The 18,129-nt window shown below is 30.3% G+C and overlaps 2 protein-coding genes across 4 annotated transcripts in view; one reads left to right on the top strand and one right to left on the bottom strand.

The window, feature by feature from the left end:
- LOC107452560 (protein-lysine N-trimethyltransferase SMYD5) overlaps positions 1 to 18,129 on the bottom strand; it is a 125,495-nt gene that overhangs the window by 37,195 nt on the left and 70,171 nt on the right. For 2 of the 3 annotated variants that reach the window (XM_043050579.3, XM_087154795.1), the window contains exons 9-10: positions 10,788 to 10,844; positions 8,622 to 8,716 (exon numbers count right to left, since the gene is read on the bottom strand). In XM_043050579.3, the coding sequence (XP_042906513.2) occupies positions 8,622 to 8,716; positions 10,788 to 10,844 (152 nt within the window). Of the gene's footprint in view, positions 1 to 3,257; positions 8,264 to 8,621; positions 8,717 to 10,787; positions 10,845 to 18,129 lie in introns of those variants that run through there. The other variant, XM_016069052.5, reaches the window with a different exon arrangement.
- On the top strand, positions 11,068 to 13,477 carry LOC147801180 (uncharacterized). Its single transcript, XM_087155090.1, has 2 exons — positions 11,068 to 13,356; positions 13,466 to 13,477. The coding sequence occupies exons 1-2, from the start codon at positions 12,319 to 12,321 to the stop codon at positions 13,475 to 13,477; spliced, it is 1,050 nt and encodes a 349-aa protein (XP_087011216.1). The 5' UTR covers positions 11,068 to 12,318.

Below are 18,129 nucleotides of genomic sequence, written 5' to 3'. Positions count from 1 at the left end.
CGTACTGAAATAAAAGTATAATAATCGACTTTTCAGGGAAAACCTTTTTTTTTAAGAACAATGTGGAAGAACGGTTTGTGCCCACTGCCACTAGTTCTGAGAACAAAAAAACGAATTTGAGCACGGGCGTAAACTACTTTTTCCACAGAGCATCTTCAATGCCTAATAACTCGCAGCGAGGACTGTTTTTCATTTGTCAAAACTTAGTAATCCTTAAAAGGCAACTGCTGGCAATCCAATTGTAATTTTTATTTTTAAAAAAATGGAAGAAAACAATTCTTACTTGATCTTCACTGATGAATGAGAAGCAACTACAAGGATTGTTGAGCATAGCGAACAGGTAGCCTCCATGCAGGAAACAAGGATACATAAAAATATATTGTGTTGAACAACTACTATCTGTAAGCGTATGATGCATATTTAGAATAGTCTCTAAAAAGGGACTGTAGAAGTTGATCAATTGATAAAAATTAATCTGCTGCAGTCAAGGCATAAATTATCGATACTATCTAAAAAACATTTAATATATTTAAATATTTGTATGTCTGCGAACTATGGCGGGTTTTTGAATATTTTTTTTTAATTAACATTTAACTTTAACCGGATATCAATAAATTAATTCTAAAAGAACTGCACTCATTAAAAAGGAGGTATGAAAATGATTCATTGGATTCTTTTTGTACTATGAAAATTGCAATGTTATCGGTGGCATGAAATACTATTTCATTTTTCACCTGTTCATAGTTAAAAGAGCTCCACTAAGTTCCAATTACAAAATCATTCTATTTCGTCTAAATAGTTAAGCCTTTTCTAAAAGATTGATTTGCAAATTTACTGTAAATTTAAAACTATACCAACAGTTTAATTGGGCAAACAGATAAAATTTCGGTACTCTTACCGTTATTTTCATATTTCAGTGATTATTTCCTAAGATTTAAAACGAAGCACAATTTTAAAAGTTGTAAACCCAAAAACCTTTGTGAGAAAAAAAAATGTTTTTAATACATGTATAGGAAACATTTTTGAAAATGACCTTTGAAAATGATTAAATGTGTGTTTATTATTTTGTATTGCTATGTTTCTTTCATTTTTCTACAAGGGAACATTACTAAGGAACGAGTAATTCTTCACGAAATGTATTTTTATTTGAATATTATATCGACTTCGTAGAAGAAAAAATTAGTAACTTTTTTTAAATCATGTTGTAACTTTTGTATTTTTCCCAGCTTCAAATACGATGTTATCTTTAATAACATTCGAATTGAAGTATATGATGAATTTAAGTATAAAGAAAGATTTGAAACAGAGAAATTTAATGTTTAATTTTGTCTGATTTGTAATAAAAAGAATAGACTTTTAAAATAAAACTTTTTCAAATGAAGCAATTCTGGTTTCAAATAACTATTTTGTTCTTTAATTGGTTAAGGTAATATGCAGTAGCACATTTTTGTATTGATGACACATTTTATGCTAAAATAAATAGTGCAGACCCTTGCCACACATGAATGATAGATTTCTCTACTGCTGGACTATAGTGAACAGAAACTTTGGTTGGAGGGTTGTGTCTAGGGGGAGGGTATTGCCTACCAGATTGAAATAATGATACTCCCCACAGTGTTCTCGACTCATTCTCTGGACATACGCCGTACCGACTGTCATTCTGCGTAAATTGGCGTGATTCTAAAAAAATTAAAAATAAAGCAACCCTACAATAGTCTTCACTTTATATTTTCTGCCATCTATCAGAAGGACTCGAAAACACGTCTAAAATAAAAAATAAAGCAGCGCCCTCTATGTATTGCACTCAAAACAGTTTTTTTTTTCTTAATCTATATAAACTATTTTAAAAATAAATATAATGCTGCATGAAAAAAATATTTTTGTTATGCAAATATAAAATAAATATATTGAACATTTGGAAAGTATAATTTTTATTTTTATTCTGTATTATAAGTTTTAATATTTTGAAGATTAATTAATAAAAATATCCAAATGTATTTTTATAATCTAAAATCGTATTTTTAAGAATAAAATTTCTTAAACAATTATTACTTTCAAATATTTTAAAAGTTTAGAAATTTTTTTTTAAACTTTAGATTAGACATTTCTATAATCAATCGGAAAATTTAAACACAATGTTTTTAAAATTCTTAAAACCATTTAAACTATTTTGAATCCTGTTTTTAAGAAGTAAGTGATTAAACTAAGATATTACGTTTAAAATGAACATTAAAATAAGTAAGCAATTTATATAAATAAAAAGTTTACTATTTTAAATGGTATACATTCATTGTTACAAAATACTTAAATTGTAATAAAAGTTTGCAATTAATGTAATAAAAAAGCATATTTCATTAAAAATCGTTGCTCTAAATTCAAGATATTTATAATTTCAAGGAGGATTTAAGCAATTTACAATAATTTTTTTCCTTTTATTTTCTATAAATAATTTTATTTCTATGACTTTTGAACTTACCCATTCATTTTTGTTTTAAAGGTTTAAAAAAGGAATCATAGTCTGGAAAAAAATTTACGTTGATTTCATTCAGGGCTTACAGTAATACTTTTTAAGCGACCAAAACATAACCGATGGGAAAAGTTTACATATTACTTCTTTCTAAAATGACGAAATACAAACAATAACGGACCTTTAGCTTTTTACTGCTCTCATATAAAATTACTAATAGATTATTTTTTTTAACATTAATTATAAAAATGATAGATTTTTTGTGGAATCCTTTAATGTTAAAAATAAATGCATCCCTTATTCAATAAAAAAAAATAATAATAAGTCTTCAATAAAAAAAAAGTCTTCAATAAGTATTCAATTCAGTAAGTCTCTCTTTTTAAGTACATGTTTAATACAATAAATTTAACAGTATTTTATAATAAGCAATCGAAAAAAATAAAAACTTTTTTTCAATGAACAAAGGAATTGATCTAGCTATAAGTATTAATATTTATTCTTATTTTTATGGGAATATATATTAAATTTTTCTAGAAAGTAAGAATATATTATATTTCGTGAAAAATTATACTTCAGAAAATGATTTCAAAAAGAAAATAATGATATATATTTATTTAAAAATTGTAATAAAATTAAAATGATTATTTTTTAATAAAATTATTTTTTTTATAAATTTAATAGGTAAATTCCATAAAGTATAATTAAACTATAGTAAAAAAATAAAATTCTAATTTTTTAATATTGTATGAAAAAAATCACCAGTTTTCAAAAAATAATAAAAGTTGTTTTTTTACCTCTCAAAAAATATGGTTAATATTAATTTTATTCCTTTCTCTCCTGATTTTTTTCAAATTTTTGAGTCAAAAGCACATTTTCTACAAACTCTGCATTTATTCATTATTAATCTATAGTAACCTTACAATTAATTTACGGTATACAATGAAGGTCCTGTAACTAATTAAGTGTAAAAGGCCAAACTACCGTTTTATTTTTCGGGCTTGTATAGGTGAAGAGTTATTCCGCCTCTTCCTGAAATGCCTCAAAACAAACGATAAAGGACCCCATTGTACTTGCCTTTTGCCGTTATCCTACCTAGAATGCCAGCTTACGGCCTTACCTTTGCCGCAAGGTGTGTGTTTACTGGGTATATTCAAAAATAATCAATCAGAAATCTTTAAATGAATCAAAAATGAATAAATCTAAAACAAAACAAAGGGTTAATTATAAAACATGCTTCTATAGCATTGATTAATTTTTTCAATTAAAATAATAAAGATGGATTGACTTAAGACCAATGGCTTAAAGTAAAAACAAACACAAGCTTTATTTTAATTTCTGTTAAAAAATTTAAAATGACGATGATTTATTAAAAACTCCATTTTTTCTCTCTTCTTAAGAGTCTCAATTTTTTAAAAAAAATTCAAGGACTCTTCAATGACTTTCAAGGACCTAAAATCAAATTTTTCAAGGACCTATTCAGTATTATTGTTATATGCTAAAGTACATGTCAACCAGATTTAACAATTACATAGAAGCAGAAATCACAATGCTTATTTGACAACAACAAAAAAATTATTTATTACATTTATCCGCCGATAATACAAATGGTTGATAATTACATTGGTGTTCCAAATCCCTTAGAAAAATTCCAATTGACAAAAAAAAAAAAAAAAAAAACTCCAATTAACGTAGAATACTAGCCAACATTTAAAAACTAGCATCAGTGAAACTTTTCATGAAAAATTTAATAATGAAGTGAATTAGAATTAATGAAACTGATTGAATGTATAATGCATATTACACAGGTTGCGTAGCCAAATAATTTAACAAAAAATAAGCACCTTTTAAGCACTCAAAAATATTTTTAAGCACTTTAAAAAAATATCAAAATTAGGCAGGGTCGGAAAGATTTTGGCAATCGATGGTTTTATCTTGTTTTAACCGTCATGTCAAAAAAAAAAAAAAAAAACCTTTCGGCATTGTTTTTGACAATTGTCAAAAATCATGAAATTTTGAATTATTTAACGAATGGCGTTTTCAAACGCTACGGACTAACTATAAGCCGAAATAAATTGGGGAAATTATGAAAACGTTGAATAGAAAGAACAATGTTAACTGTGTCTTTTTGCATGATTCGAAGCGAAAATCAACATAGTAAAGGAAAAATCTCTTTTTGAAAAAGGGATAATTAAGCACTTTTTAAAAACACCCAATGAAAAAAGCACCTTAAAGGGCTTTTAAACAACGAAAATAAGCACTTTAAAGCACTTTTTAAAAACGCTACGCACCCTGTTACATTAAACAAGCATAGTAAATAATTGATAAAGCTTGTGTAATTGCATGGTTATTAAAATATAAATACTCATTTTTAATATGTTAGATCAAATTTTAGATTACAGGAAATGTAATAATTATAGAATCTATAATTATCTATAACATAGATAAATTATCAAAATATATGTTTCAATTTTAATATCAAATTTTCTATTTTGTTACTTCAGAATATCAGTAATGTATTTCGAACATAATAAAATTTATTGTAAAACAGCATTTCACAGATAACTAACTAAGACTTACCGAGCTTTATTTTCCTTAAAATAAATCCATAAAATGCGAAGCGTGATTTTCAAAATTTTGTGAATGCGTAATTTTTAAATTGCATTTATACGAATCTAGATATACTATATGTAAATCAAAATCATAAGAAAGTTGAAGTAAGTCTTGAAGATTGCATAAATCCCGTATTACAATGTGTGATTTGTAAATTTAAATTTAATTGCGGTGTATGTTTCTTAAACCGGAATCATATGAATAGCTAATGATACAAAACACACGAACTAACAAGACATAAACCACAATGTGAGATACATAAATCACTTTAATGTGAATTCTGTTGGATGATTAGCTAATTGTTTTCATGTGAATAGTGATCATTATGATGCAAATTGCAATTTGTGATTCAAAAGTTGCTTGATATAGAACAGCTATGTATGATTCTTAAATCATTTTGATGAGAATTGTGAGTGGTAATTCTTAAATCTCTCTTTTGTGAATCACAATGCGTGATTTGTAAATAACTAGAATGGGAATTGTGAGGCATGATTCTGAAATTACTTAAATACGTTATATGATTTAGAAATAACTTTAATTGATATCATGATGTGTGATTGATAAATCACTTAATGTGAATCATGATGTGTGATTGATAAATCACTTAATGTGAACCATGATGTGTGATTTATAAAATACCTTAATATGAATTCTGATGAGTAATTTGCAAATCACTTTAAAGTAATATTTGATATGTGATTCATTAATCACTTTCAGTTAAACCACAAGTCGTAGAACATTTTATCAGTTTAATGTGAATCACGATGTTTATTCATATTCAATGAAACCTTTAAACTACATTTTATTTATTAGCAGTAAAAATTTGATTAAAAATGGTAAAAAATTAATTATTCTTCGTGCATAAATTAAGAGAACAAATAGGATAACAATAACAACCTGTCCTAATAATAGAGTTAACACATCGAACATATTTTTAAATCAATTAAACACTATATATCATTAGAAAACTATGACTATAAAACCTAAAATTTGCTACAAATTTCAGCTTTCAAAACATCAGAGAGATGAACAATAATCTGGTCTGAAAAATCTAGGAGAGAAACGTTTTGCATCTTCTTTAACCCCTTTCCACTTCAAGCATTAAAAATTGCTTTAATCAGAATTTCTATAATTTTCCTTTGAATTTATTATTTTTTTACTACTTTTTTGGTAAGAAGTAGTATTTTAATTCCTAAAAGTTCGTAGTATTTTAATTCCTAAAAAATCAAGTACCTTTCAAGTACCCTATGGCAGAATTCAAGGATTTTTCAGGGCCCCGATTTTTTTCAACCAAATTCAAGGACTTTCAAGGTTTTTCAAGTACTGTGGAAAGCCTGATAACAGTAGGACTACTAAAAATAATTGACAAGAAAGGCTAAATCCCAACAGACAAAAAAAAAGTGATGAAATTATGCACAACAATCACTAAGTAGCAGAAGTCTCACCGAAAACAAGAATATTTGATTAAATTTTGAATATTAAAATTTGAATACAGTGTAACGTCCCTTTCCCGGAAGGGTCGATTTCCCGGACACTTTTTAACAATCAAAATAAACAAACATCTCTCCATTTTCCCCTTTCCTTTAAAAAAAAGGTCTTTTGACACATTTTCTCCTTTTCCAGCTTGCACTGAACCTCTGATTTATGTATCGAACCCATAAATCACCAGAAAGAGGAAGTGAAGATCTACCAAGACCATTGAGTGACGCTCCTCCCTTGGAATGTAGGAAAATGAGGGAGATTTGTTTTCAAAAGACTGCAACTGAGTCCCCTCCCCCCCCCCCTCCTTTCCCATGCAGGTGGCTAGTAAAAGAGGCATTTCCTGGAACCTTTTTATTGAAAGAAGAAATACTGTGGAAAAGGGTAAACGGGGCAACCGTTAAGGTGGAGGGGGAGTCAAAATGGAAAATTTGAATAGGTCTAAAAGGATACACGTCCTTGAGAAACAAAACATTCGTTCCTCCCCATACCATGTAATATTTAGGAGGCGGGGGAAAAAGGGGGTAACATTCTTTCTTTAGCAGATTCTTTCAGTCATAGAAGAAAAAATAAAGAGAACCCGATCAGCGTGCCCCGCCTTTATGCTTGATTGATAGCCAATGAATGGAGAGAAAACAATAATTTGTTACTTCCCCACTCTCAACTTAAATGATCTCCTCTTTACACTTATTTTCTTTCACAAATAAGGAGGAAATGAATTTTTCTCCTCCACCTACCCACCTTAATAAATGACGGGAATTTCCCTTTCTTGCTTGAATCATTCTAGTTAAAAATGGCGGATCATTATTTTCATATGTCAATTTTTTTTCGTTTTCTATATTTTAAGCAATAATATTTTTTTTCTAATATTTCATATTTTATTGATTAGATAGTCTAATACTAAAACATTATTCCCCTTAAAAATAATGTTTATTTATTTTTTGCTTCTTAGATTTAGATCATTTTAAGCTTTGTTCCAGAATGACATGAATTTCCCCTTCCTGCTTGAATCGTTCTAGTTCAAAATGGCGGATTAATATTTTCATAACTGTTAAATTTTTTTCGTTTTCCATATTTTTAGCAATAATATTTTTTTTCTAATATCTTATATTTGATTAAGTAGATATTCTAATGCTAAAACATTATTCCCCTTAAAAATAATGTTTATTTATTTTTTGCTTCTTAGATTCAGATCGTTTATTAAATCATTTTAAGCTCTGTTTACCTTGGGGGTCTATTATAAGGAAAAATCTATTATACGGACTTCTGGAAGTCCCACCGATTCCGGATACCCGACTTTACACTGTATTACTAATTTACAAGAAAAGTTAAAAACCAATTAAATAAACGCACAGCGATTGCAAAATAATGAAAGTTCCCCTGAAAAAAATCTTCAAACAAATGTGAAAACCCAAAGGAAAAAAAGGGTGCATAAATAAGCGATGCAGTACATTGCATATTTCAACGCTGATCCTCGCACGAAACCGCGACTTCTGGTTTAATTCGCTCTTGGTCATTCAGCATCATGAAACGAACATCATCTTCATAGCTAGACGAAATCAACATCCTTGAAGCTAGACAAAATCAAAATCATCTTCATCAGCATGGTAGCAGCGTTAGTGTAGGCAAGGATCCCTGCATGTCAAATCGTTATATTGCGAGGCTCGTCTTATATCGACAGCTTAAATCAGATTTCTGATGCATTGCCTGAAACAAAGGTCATTATATCAGCCTGCTGATATACGTGTTAAATCGATATTTCGTGATATATCGATTTCTTACCCAGTCCTACTCTCAACTTAAATTGAATAACATCCACTGAAAAATGGGCAAATTGTCCCATAGTAATACGCCAGAGAAACTTTAGATGCATTATGTTAGAAATATCTTCTTAGTTTAAGAAAAATCTTCTCAGAAATAAAAGCTTACAAATATTTTATAAGAATATATTTGCGTTACATCTGAATTTGTGGAAGAAGTTGAATTAATAAATGATCAAAGGGGGGGGTCATATAATGGCCCATTGCAAGAAGAAATTGATTATTCCTCAAAAATAAACACTTACTTCACCAGGTAAAATTTCTTTTATTGCTTCCATAACAAGAGTAAAATTGTTATAGGGAAAAGTAGCTTCAGCATTTGGCACACAGCTATGATTGCCTAAAACACAGTAATAGTATTAAAATCAAAACACAGTTGTCTCCCGGGCAACAGAGTTTCTTTAGTCAAACTGGAGTGCTATCCTAATTTGTTCACAACCCCATGAGAAACAGTTAGGAACTAATATTGTAAAACTTAGTCATAATCTAACAAATAGTTGTAAAAAAAATAGATAAAAATTATAATCAAAAATTTCTTTTGTTTAAATTTAAATTAAATGTTATATAATATTATATTTAAAAAAAGGATCGAATCCATATTCAGTTAAATCCTTTCAAAAAATAACTAGAATCCTCAGAAATTAGTTTTAAAAAAAAATAACTTTGATTTACATAATATTGATGAGAACAATAAAAATCTAAGAACAAATATATTTTTCATCTAGTAAAAGCAGGATTCTCCAACATTTTGTACTTTCTTTAAATAAACATACATTCTTGAGAAATTTCGATTCTTGAACCTCTAAAAATATGGTTTAGCTATAATCAGGAAATTATTATCCCAATACTTTAGCCAAGACTTACTTATCCCAAAACTTTTAAAGCTCTTTAAAGATAATTTTTCTCTATATATATTTCGACATATTTATAAAACCATTTAGATAAACCAAAACATTTTTGCACGCAATTGTAAAATTTATTTATTAAAAGATGTCTCTGCATAAAAAATGCTTGATAATTGATATTTTTTTTTGATTATTTCAGTTGATAAAATTTTTTTAATATAAAGACATAAATTTCCCCCCTAATTTTAAAGTAAATGATTTTGAATGAAAAAGTTCACAATTTAAAGAGTTAATTGAATAGTCTGTTGATAAATTTCCCATCCTATATTTTGTCTTTTAAAACTCCATGCTTTAAAGAATTTCATGCCTTTTTAAACAATATCAATTAAATTAAGTAATAAAAATATTAAAGTTGACACTCAATTAAACAATCCCCATTCTCCAAAGAGTGCACAAATAACAAAATATTTACGCATAGCAAAAAAATACTAATTCGGACAAAAAGTGCTATGCATTAATTAGAATTAGTAAACTAACAGAAAAATTTATAACACCAACTTGTTTTTTAATGTTGACATATATTAAAATACCGTTAAAAATAATCCTACAAAATGCATTTAAAGAGCTATAAGAAAATACCAAGAAAGTGAAATTAATATTAAAGGGCATAAATTTTTGAATCAAAGAATTACTTTCCTGAAACGAATGGGACCATAATTTCCAGATAGCAGCTAGCCCCTATATTTTAAGGGTCAAAATCCAAGTCTGTCAAGAAAAATGTATGTTTATTAAGAGAAAAAATAGTTTCGCAGATAGATTTGGAAAATAAAATAACTTCTGCATAAGTTAGTTAGCATATTTGAGGAAAGACCCTCAAACCATTATGATTGTATCGTAGTACATGAAAATCCAACCCATAGATTAAAAGTCATTAATTTTTTTCATTTTGTGCATTGTACTTAAATATATTTTTTCCTCCTAAATTTCCTGATTTCATATTTTCATAAAAATGTTCACATTTTAATAGTAACTAAAACTAGATTCTAGAGCATTTTTTGATAGATTTGAGAGTGATACCAGAAACCGGTAAATGCTAAAATATTAAACAGATATTACAATTTTTTTTAAAAATATTAAAAATCAAAATGATAAATGTCTGAAAAATTTGTCATAAAGACAATCACTTTGCTATATGAAAAACATGTTGAATGTTACTTCACACTGCGATAAAAAGTTTCGTTATAAAGTGGAATTTGCTGAAGGAAGACTTATGCTCTAGGTCTAATAAAGAAATATTCCTTTTCAAGCAGGAGTTCGCTTTTCGTTGATTGTGAAAAGTGAATGCTCATGGTGCTTTTAAAAAATTCAACAGCTCTAGAAGATTTAAATTTTGAATACAAAATTATAATTCTTATTTTTTTCAAATTCTGAAGAAATTGAAAGATAGCAGAGACATTAAGAACAGAAAAAAGACAGACAAGCAAGTAATATGAAATGATTACAAAATTTAATCTTTACTATCATAAATCAAAAAGTTAAAAAAATGTGACATAAAAAAAGACTTACATGCACTTTGTAAAGGATAAAGACCCGATCCTTCATTATTTAGGAATGGTCCAGTTTCTGAAAAAAGGAAATTAAATTATCAAAGAATAAGCAGTCAACCATTAAATGTATTCATAGGTATAATAAAGTGGGTAAACAAAATACGTTGGTACCCAGTTGAGCTTGATTAGCATCTTTACCATTTCCTTTCCTAGTACTCACCAGAACGATACCCATTTTTTCATCCCACATAGTCCCTTTGTTCTAAACTATGTTTCAAAAGTAAAGTAAAAATTTTGGTCTAAAAGTGTTATCAATTGTAATGGCATATTATGTAAATACGAAATATTTCCCATATAATTGAATATCAATATAGAAATAGGTTTAAAAAATACTGCATTGAAGTAAAAATATTTTGCAAAGAAATAGATAAAAAAGAAAGAACAAAACTGGCGTTTTTACAATTTTAAAGCATCCATTACAATTATTTAAAGAACCTGATCATGCTTTATCTGTTTACTGCCTGTTATAGTAGTTTCTCAAATACCTTGCAAGGCTCACACACAAAAAGAAAACATTAAGAACTGAACTAATTAATCTAGTACATGTCAACTATGTTTTTGCCAATTTAATTTTCCTAATAAAAATTCAGCATACAGGCAAAAGCAATGAATAAATAAAATAATTAAAAAAAATGGCAGAACACTCGTTAAAAAGGTTGTTTATTTAATATTTAAAATTTTGTATAAGGCATATTGAAATGAACAAATTAATTGAAAAAATAACAAATTGACATTTCTGCACACAAATCGTGTCTATCTGTATCACGGAACACTGTCATTAAGCAATTAGGATGTTTTAGCCAATCTCAACCACTTGTTTTCAGTTTATCAATGTAAAAAAGAATTTAAAACCACTTAAAACAATTTAAAAACATTATTAATAAACTGATAAAGCTATTCTTCGAAGAGCTATATTTTTTCTAAAGCTATAGTAAGAAAAACTGCTAAAGCTAAAATTTAAAACGAAATGTGTTGTGATGTCAACCAACGTCACCTTCCGTCATCACTACGAGTCAACGACGACAGCCTGTAGTTTCTGAATAGCGGCGCTGCCTTACCTTTCTAGAGAGTATATATACCCATTCCTAATAGATGTTCATCGCTAACCTTGTTACGTGCTGTAGCATGTTATTGTTATGTTATGTTTTATAGTTTTATTAAACTTATACCTTTGCTATCATGTGTCTTGATTGGATACCACCAAGAATATCTCACAACACAATACGTGGCGACGAGAAGGGATCGTATTCCACTGATCCTATTTCACGAAAATTGGAATTCGACCACACGGCATGACGAAATTCAACTGCAATTGGATTTTTTGTGAAGATGCAATTGGATATCAACTGGATTTCTGTGGAGAAGATTGCCCGCCATGAGTTGTTCAGGAGATTCAATACCGGTATTATTTAATACTTCCGGTAGGTGTTTTAAATGCGTTTTTCTATTTGCTATATTTTCGTCTGGCTTAAGTTAAATTTCATACTAAGATGGCGACGGTAGGCTCTATTCAGGAATTTGACACTTCAAAACCAAATTCATTCGAGTTATATGCTGATCAAATTACTTACTTCTTGGAGGCTAATTCTATCGAAGATGATAGTAAAAAGCGTGTGACTCTTTTAGCTGTTTGTGGAATTAAAACTTTGTCTATAATTCGGACTTTAGTTTCGCCTAAAGAAGTTACAGAATTTAAATTTCAAGAATTAATTAAACTTTTAAAAGAACATTTTTGTCCTAAATCTTCAGAAATATTTCGACGTTTCAAGTTTCATAAAAGATTTCAATCAAAGTTAGAATCTGTGAATGCTTACGTTACTGAGTTAAGAAAGCTGGCCGAAGATTGTAATTTCGGAGAAACTTTGTCAGAACGTTTACGAGATCAATTAGTCTGCGGTATTCGTGATGAAGAGATTCAAAGAAAATTGTTGGCTGAATCCAAATTAACTCTTGAAAATGCTATTTCTGTTGCAGTAGCATCTGAGGTTGCTGCTTCCCAATCAAAGCATATTCATACCCAAAATTCTTCTTATTCTGAGAATTCGGATGTAGTTGATTTTGTACGTGGTAGGAACAAAAGAAATAATGCGCGATTTAGTAAACAAAATTCTAATGTTTCAGGTAGTAGCAAATCGCAAATCCAAAATTCTAAAGTGTGTTTCGGTTGCGGAGGTAAACATGAACGTTCAACGTGCAAATTCAAAAATGCAATATGCCATTCTTGTGGTCTTAAGGGTCACATTGTAAAAGTTTGTCGGAAGAAAAATAAATTTGAAAAACAGCGTGCAAATGAAATTGAAGTTCAACCGGAATATTTGAATGTTTTAAGTTCTCAATCTCCGTTTAAGAAAAACGTTATTGTTGAGGTTGATAAGGAAAAATTAGAAATGGAAATTGATTCGGGTTCATATTATCCGATTATTTCTTTGCAAACGTTGAATAAAGTTTTCCGTTCTAAGAAACCCGCGATCGAAAAAACTTTAATTAAACTGCGCGACTTTTCTAAAAATGGGATTTCACTAGCTGGCGTATGTAAGGTTCAAGTTGTGCATAACCTTTTCAAATCTAAGTTAGAATTGTTAATTTCAAGTAATCCCTGTACGAATATTTTGGGGTATTCTTGGTTTGAACCTTTAGGAATTTCAATAACAGGAGTAAACGAAATTAGAACTGGAATTATCGAAAAAGTTCTTAAAAATTACGATGATATTTTTTATAACAAATTGGGTTCGTATACGGGTAATCCAGTATCGCTTCCTATAAATTCTGATATGGTGCCTGTTAGATGTAAAGCAAGAAGCGTGCCTTTGGCAATGAGGCCCAAAATTGAAGCGGCCCTAGCAAAACTTCAAAGTGATGGAGTAATTGAGGAAATTTCAAATCCAAAATGGTCAACACCGGTTGTTCCAGTGATTAAACCGTCAGGTGAAGTACGTTTGTGCGGTGATTATAAAATCACGTTAAACAAAGCAATGAACGCACATCCTTATCCAATTCCCGCGGTAAATCATCTTCTTTCTAATCTTAAAGGAGGAGGTTATTATGCTAAGATAGATTTGGCTCAAGCATATTTACAATTACCAGTTGATGATGCTTCCGCTGAAGCTCAGACTATCATCACGCATAAGGGTGCGTATAAGGTAAAAAGACTTCAATTCGGAATTAACGTAGCCCCAGGAATATTTCAAAATTTAATCGAAGATTTGTTTCGAAATTTAGAAGGGGTTGTTCCATATTTTGATGATGTACTCGTCAGAGGAAGTTCGGAAGAAGAGTTAGCCGCTCGTTTGGAACAAGTACTAGATCGTTTGAGAAAAGCGGGACTTAAAGCAAACGGGAACAAATGCTTATTTGGGGTAACGGAAGTAGATTTTTTGGGCTACCGTATCGATGCGAAGGGTATCCACCCCTCCAAAAGTAAAGTAGAAGCGATTCATGCTTTTCCGGTACCTAAAAATAAAGTTCAGTTACAAGCGTTTTTGGGTTTGATAAACTTTTATAATAGTTTTCTAAAAGGCAAAGCTACTAAAGCTGAAGTATTACATAGGCTTCTAGATAGGGATTCAGTGTGGAAATGGTCTAAAGTCCACGATGAAGCTTTTCGATATTTGAAAGAATTGTTAAGTTCCGAAGCGGTTTTGGTTCCGTTCGATGAAAAATTGCCGATAACTTTAGTTTGCGATGCATCTCCGTTTGGCGTAGGAGCTGTCTTAAGTCATGTTCTTGAAAATGGTTGCGAAGCACCAATAGCTTTCGCATCGCGTACGCTCACGTCGACAGAAAGAAATTACGCGCAAATCGACAAAGAGGCGTTGGCAATTGTGTTCGGTATAAAAAAATTTCATCATTTTGTTTATGGACATAAATTCACTCTTATAACTGATCATCAGCCTCTGCTAGGAATTTTTTCAAAAAATAAGCCTACTAAAGAAATTTTGTCTCCGCGTATGCTGAGATGGTCTTTAATACTTAATGCATATGAGTATACTCTAATTCATAGACCAGGGAAAAAGATTCAAAATGCAGATTCTTTAAGTAGACTCCCAAAAGAGACTGATAAATTTGAGGTTCCCGCTCCTTTAGAGGTATTGTTTACCGAGGACTTACAAGATCATCCGCTTCAGGCAGCAGAAATAGCAAAATCAACATTGCGTGATCCAATTTTGTCAAGAGTACTAAATTGGGTTTTGAGAGGATGGCCAAATGAAAAACCAGATAAAAAATTTCAGACTTTTTTTTCGAAACGTAACAAACTTTCAACCCATCGAAATTGCTTGTTATGGGGTAATAGAGTAGTTATTCCAGTGTGTGGAAAATCACGTGTTCTCCAGGCTCTACATCTGGGACACCCAGGGATCGAAAGAATGAAAGCTCTCGCACGTTCATACGTGAGGTGGCCAGGCATGGATCACAACATAGAAGTGCATGTTCAAAGATGCCAGGAATGTCAACAGACACGCCATGCCCCTCCTAAAGCTCCAGTGCATCCATGGGAGATTCCAGAGAAACCTTGGTCCCGTCTTCATATAGATTTTGCAGGTCCATTCCAGGGTCAAGAATTTCTCATCATAGTAGATGCTATGTCAAAGTGGATAGAAGTGCGTCATATGACTTCCACGTCTGCTTCTGCAACAGTCGACGTCCTACGAGAAATCTTTGCTACCCATGGGATACCTGAAGTCATCGTTTCCGATAACGGAGGTCAGTTTCGAGCATCGGAGTACCAGATTTTCTTAGAGAGGAATCTCGTCCGAAGGGTCATGATAGCACCAAGACGTCCGTCCGGAATTGGTCAGGCTGAAAGAACAGTCCAGACCGTCAAAGATGCCCTAAGACACATTGTGAAGGGAAATTGGAGGAAGAGGCTTGCCAAGTTCCTTCTTCAACAACATTGTATTCCCACCACCACAACAGGTGCTAGTCCTGCGGAACTGTTGATGGGGAGGAAGCTAAGAACCGTCTTAGATAGACTCCATCCAGATCTGACGGCTGAGAGGAAGTTGAGACAGGAGCAAGATGCGTATAGAAAAAATGGTAGTTCTCTTCCAAGATCGTTCAGTGCCGACGATCCAGTCTTTGTGAGAAACTATGGACAGGGTCCAAAGTGGTCTTCAGCAACGATAATTAAACCTACAGGTCCAGTTTCCTACCAGGCTGTGACTACAGAAGGCGAGGTAGTTAAACGTCATGTGGATCAAATGCGGAAACGTATTCCTGATCCGTTGACTGTTTCGTCCGACCCTAGTATATCATCTCCACCAGCAACGAGTGTTCCAGACTTCCAGAAACTTGAGGCCCAGACATACCATCGTCAGGCCAACCAGGTTCAAAGCCTTTGTTCTATCCTAGGGCAAAGGGGTGTTGTGATGTCAACCGACGTCACCTTCCGTCATCACTACGAGTCAACGACGACAGCCTGTAGTTTCTGAATAGCGGCGCTGCCTTACCTTTCCAGAGAGTATATATACCCATTCCTAATAGATGTTCATCGCTAACCTTGTTACGTGCTGTAAGCATGTTATTGTTATGCTATGTATTTATTGTTATGTTATGTTATTGTTTATTGTTATGCTATGTATTTATTAAACTTATACCTTTGTTATCATGTGTCTTGATTGGATACCACCAAGAATATCTCACAACACAACACTTGTTTTCAGTTTATCAATGTAAAAAAGAATTTAAAACCACTTAAAACAATTTAAAAACATTATTAATAAACTGATAAAGCTATTCTTCGAAGAGCTATATTTTTTCTAAAGCTATAGTAAGAAAAACTGCTAAAGCTAAAATTTAAAACGAAATGATATTCTTGTAACGGTATTTTTGAATTTCTAAAAACTGAGAAGTAATACATAATATAAATGTATTCTTAGGAGAGAAAAATATGGTAATTGTTCATAGTCCTTTAAAAATAATAAAAAGGTAGAGGAAACAACCAAAAACGGCTGCAACTAAAAGACAGAAAATATCTCCCATGCATAAAAATTATGCTAGATGAATGAAAATTGTAGCACACAATGCACTGTGTAATAAACTGATACACGAAACATAAAACAGAGGGTGCTATAGTTACATTAAAAAATATATTTAAATGTTTATTGAAAAAATGTATAATTTACCTACAAGAAATGCATAGTACACAATAACAGAAAGTGACATATTTTCTATTCTAATCCAATAATTTCAATTAAAATTTGAAAAAATGTTTCTTTTTAAATCAGATCATCAATATGAAGCTCGGAAATACTAAATCATGTTTATGGTTACAATTATTTTCTGCTCAATGCTTACAGTCAAGATGTTTGAAGCTATGCTATAAATCAATTCGGTTCAATTTTCTTCATGGAAGTGAAAATAATGTTTAATATTCAATACTATCAAGAAAAATAAACTAAAAAAAATTCGTTAAACATTCAACTGCACAAAAGCAAATAAAAAGTAAGTTATTTTTGCAAAATATTAAAATGATCATCAAGTATCCAATAAATACATAAAAATTAAATTTTAGTAATATGCAGAAAAAGCTGGGAAATTAAACTTATTAAGGTACTTAGGGTCTTTTTAACCAAACAGTAAGTAAAATTGCATAATCTATTTTTATAACAATTTATGAAGGTTAAGATGATTTCTTATTACACTTAATTTAATGAAAACTGCTATAATTAAAAATAAATGAAAGGTCAATTTTAGTATTATTAATTAAAAAAACATATAATAAACAAATTTGGAAAAGCATAAAGATGCATATTCCTTTTCAACCCACATAAATGAGCCCTAGTTTGAATAACAAATTTTTTGAGGGATTTTACAGTTCCATTTTAATTTTAAACAATAATAAATATTAATAAAAATATAATCTAACTATTATCTGAATTTCATTTTATAAGAAATATGAAAATGCAGAAATAGTACATTTCAAAATATTCCAAAATGATAAATGCCATGTTTCCTGATGCAAAGATCAACAAAGCAACACACAAATTTATAAAAATCCTTAAAATATATAACAAAACAGATTGAATCTTTGCCTCATCATTGAATTGGGTATGGTTCCTAAACTGGAATTCAAATACATAGTTGAATATGAAAAGAATAAAAAAAACAATGCCTACTTTTATGAAATGATTGGTTGGAAATAAACTTACGGTTGAAGTAAAACTATCTGAAAAATTTGGTTAACTACATAAGCGTAAGGCTTGTATATAACAGGAGTTGTTTTTCTATTTATTACAAGGCTTATTTTAGCTAAATTAGTCATAATTTCTTTATTATATTTCCTGAAATAAGAGAGGAAACTA

This window comes from Parasteatoda tepidariorum, chromosome 11 (genome assembly GCF_982258835.1).
Source record: "Parasteatoda tepidariorum strain Cologne lab strain chromosome 11, Ptep-v5.0, whole genome shotgun sequence".
Classification (NCBI taxonomy): Eukaryota; Metazoa; Arthropoda; class Arachnida; order Araneae; family Theridiidae; genus Parasteatoda; species Parasteatoda tepidariorum.
Note: the sequence above shows the minus strand (reverse complement) of the source record. Positions and strands in the feature narration are given on the sequence as shown.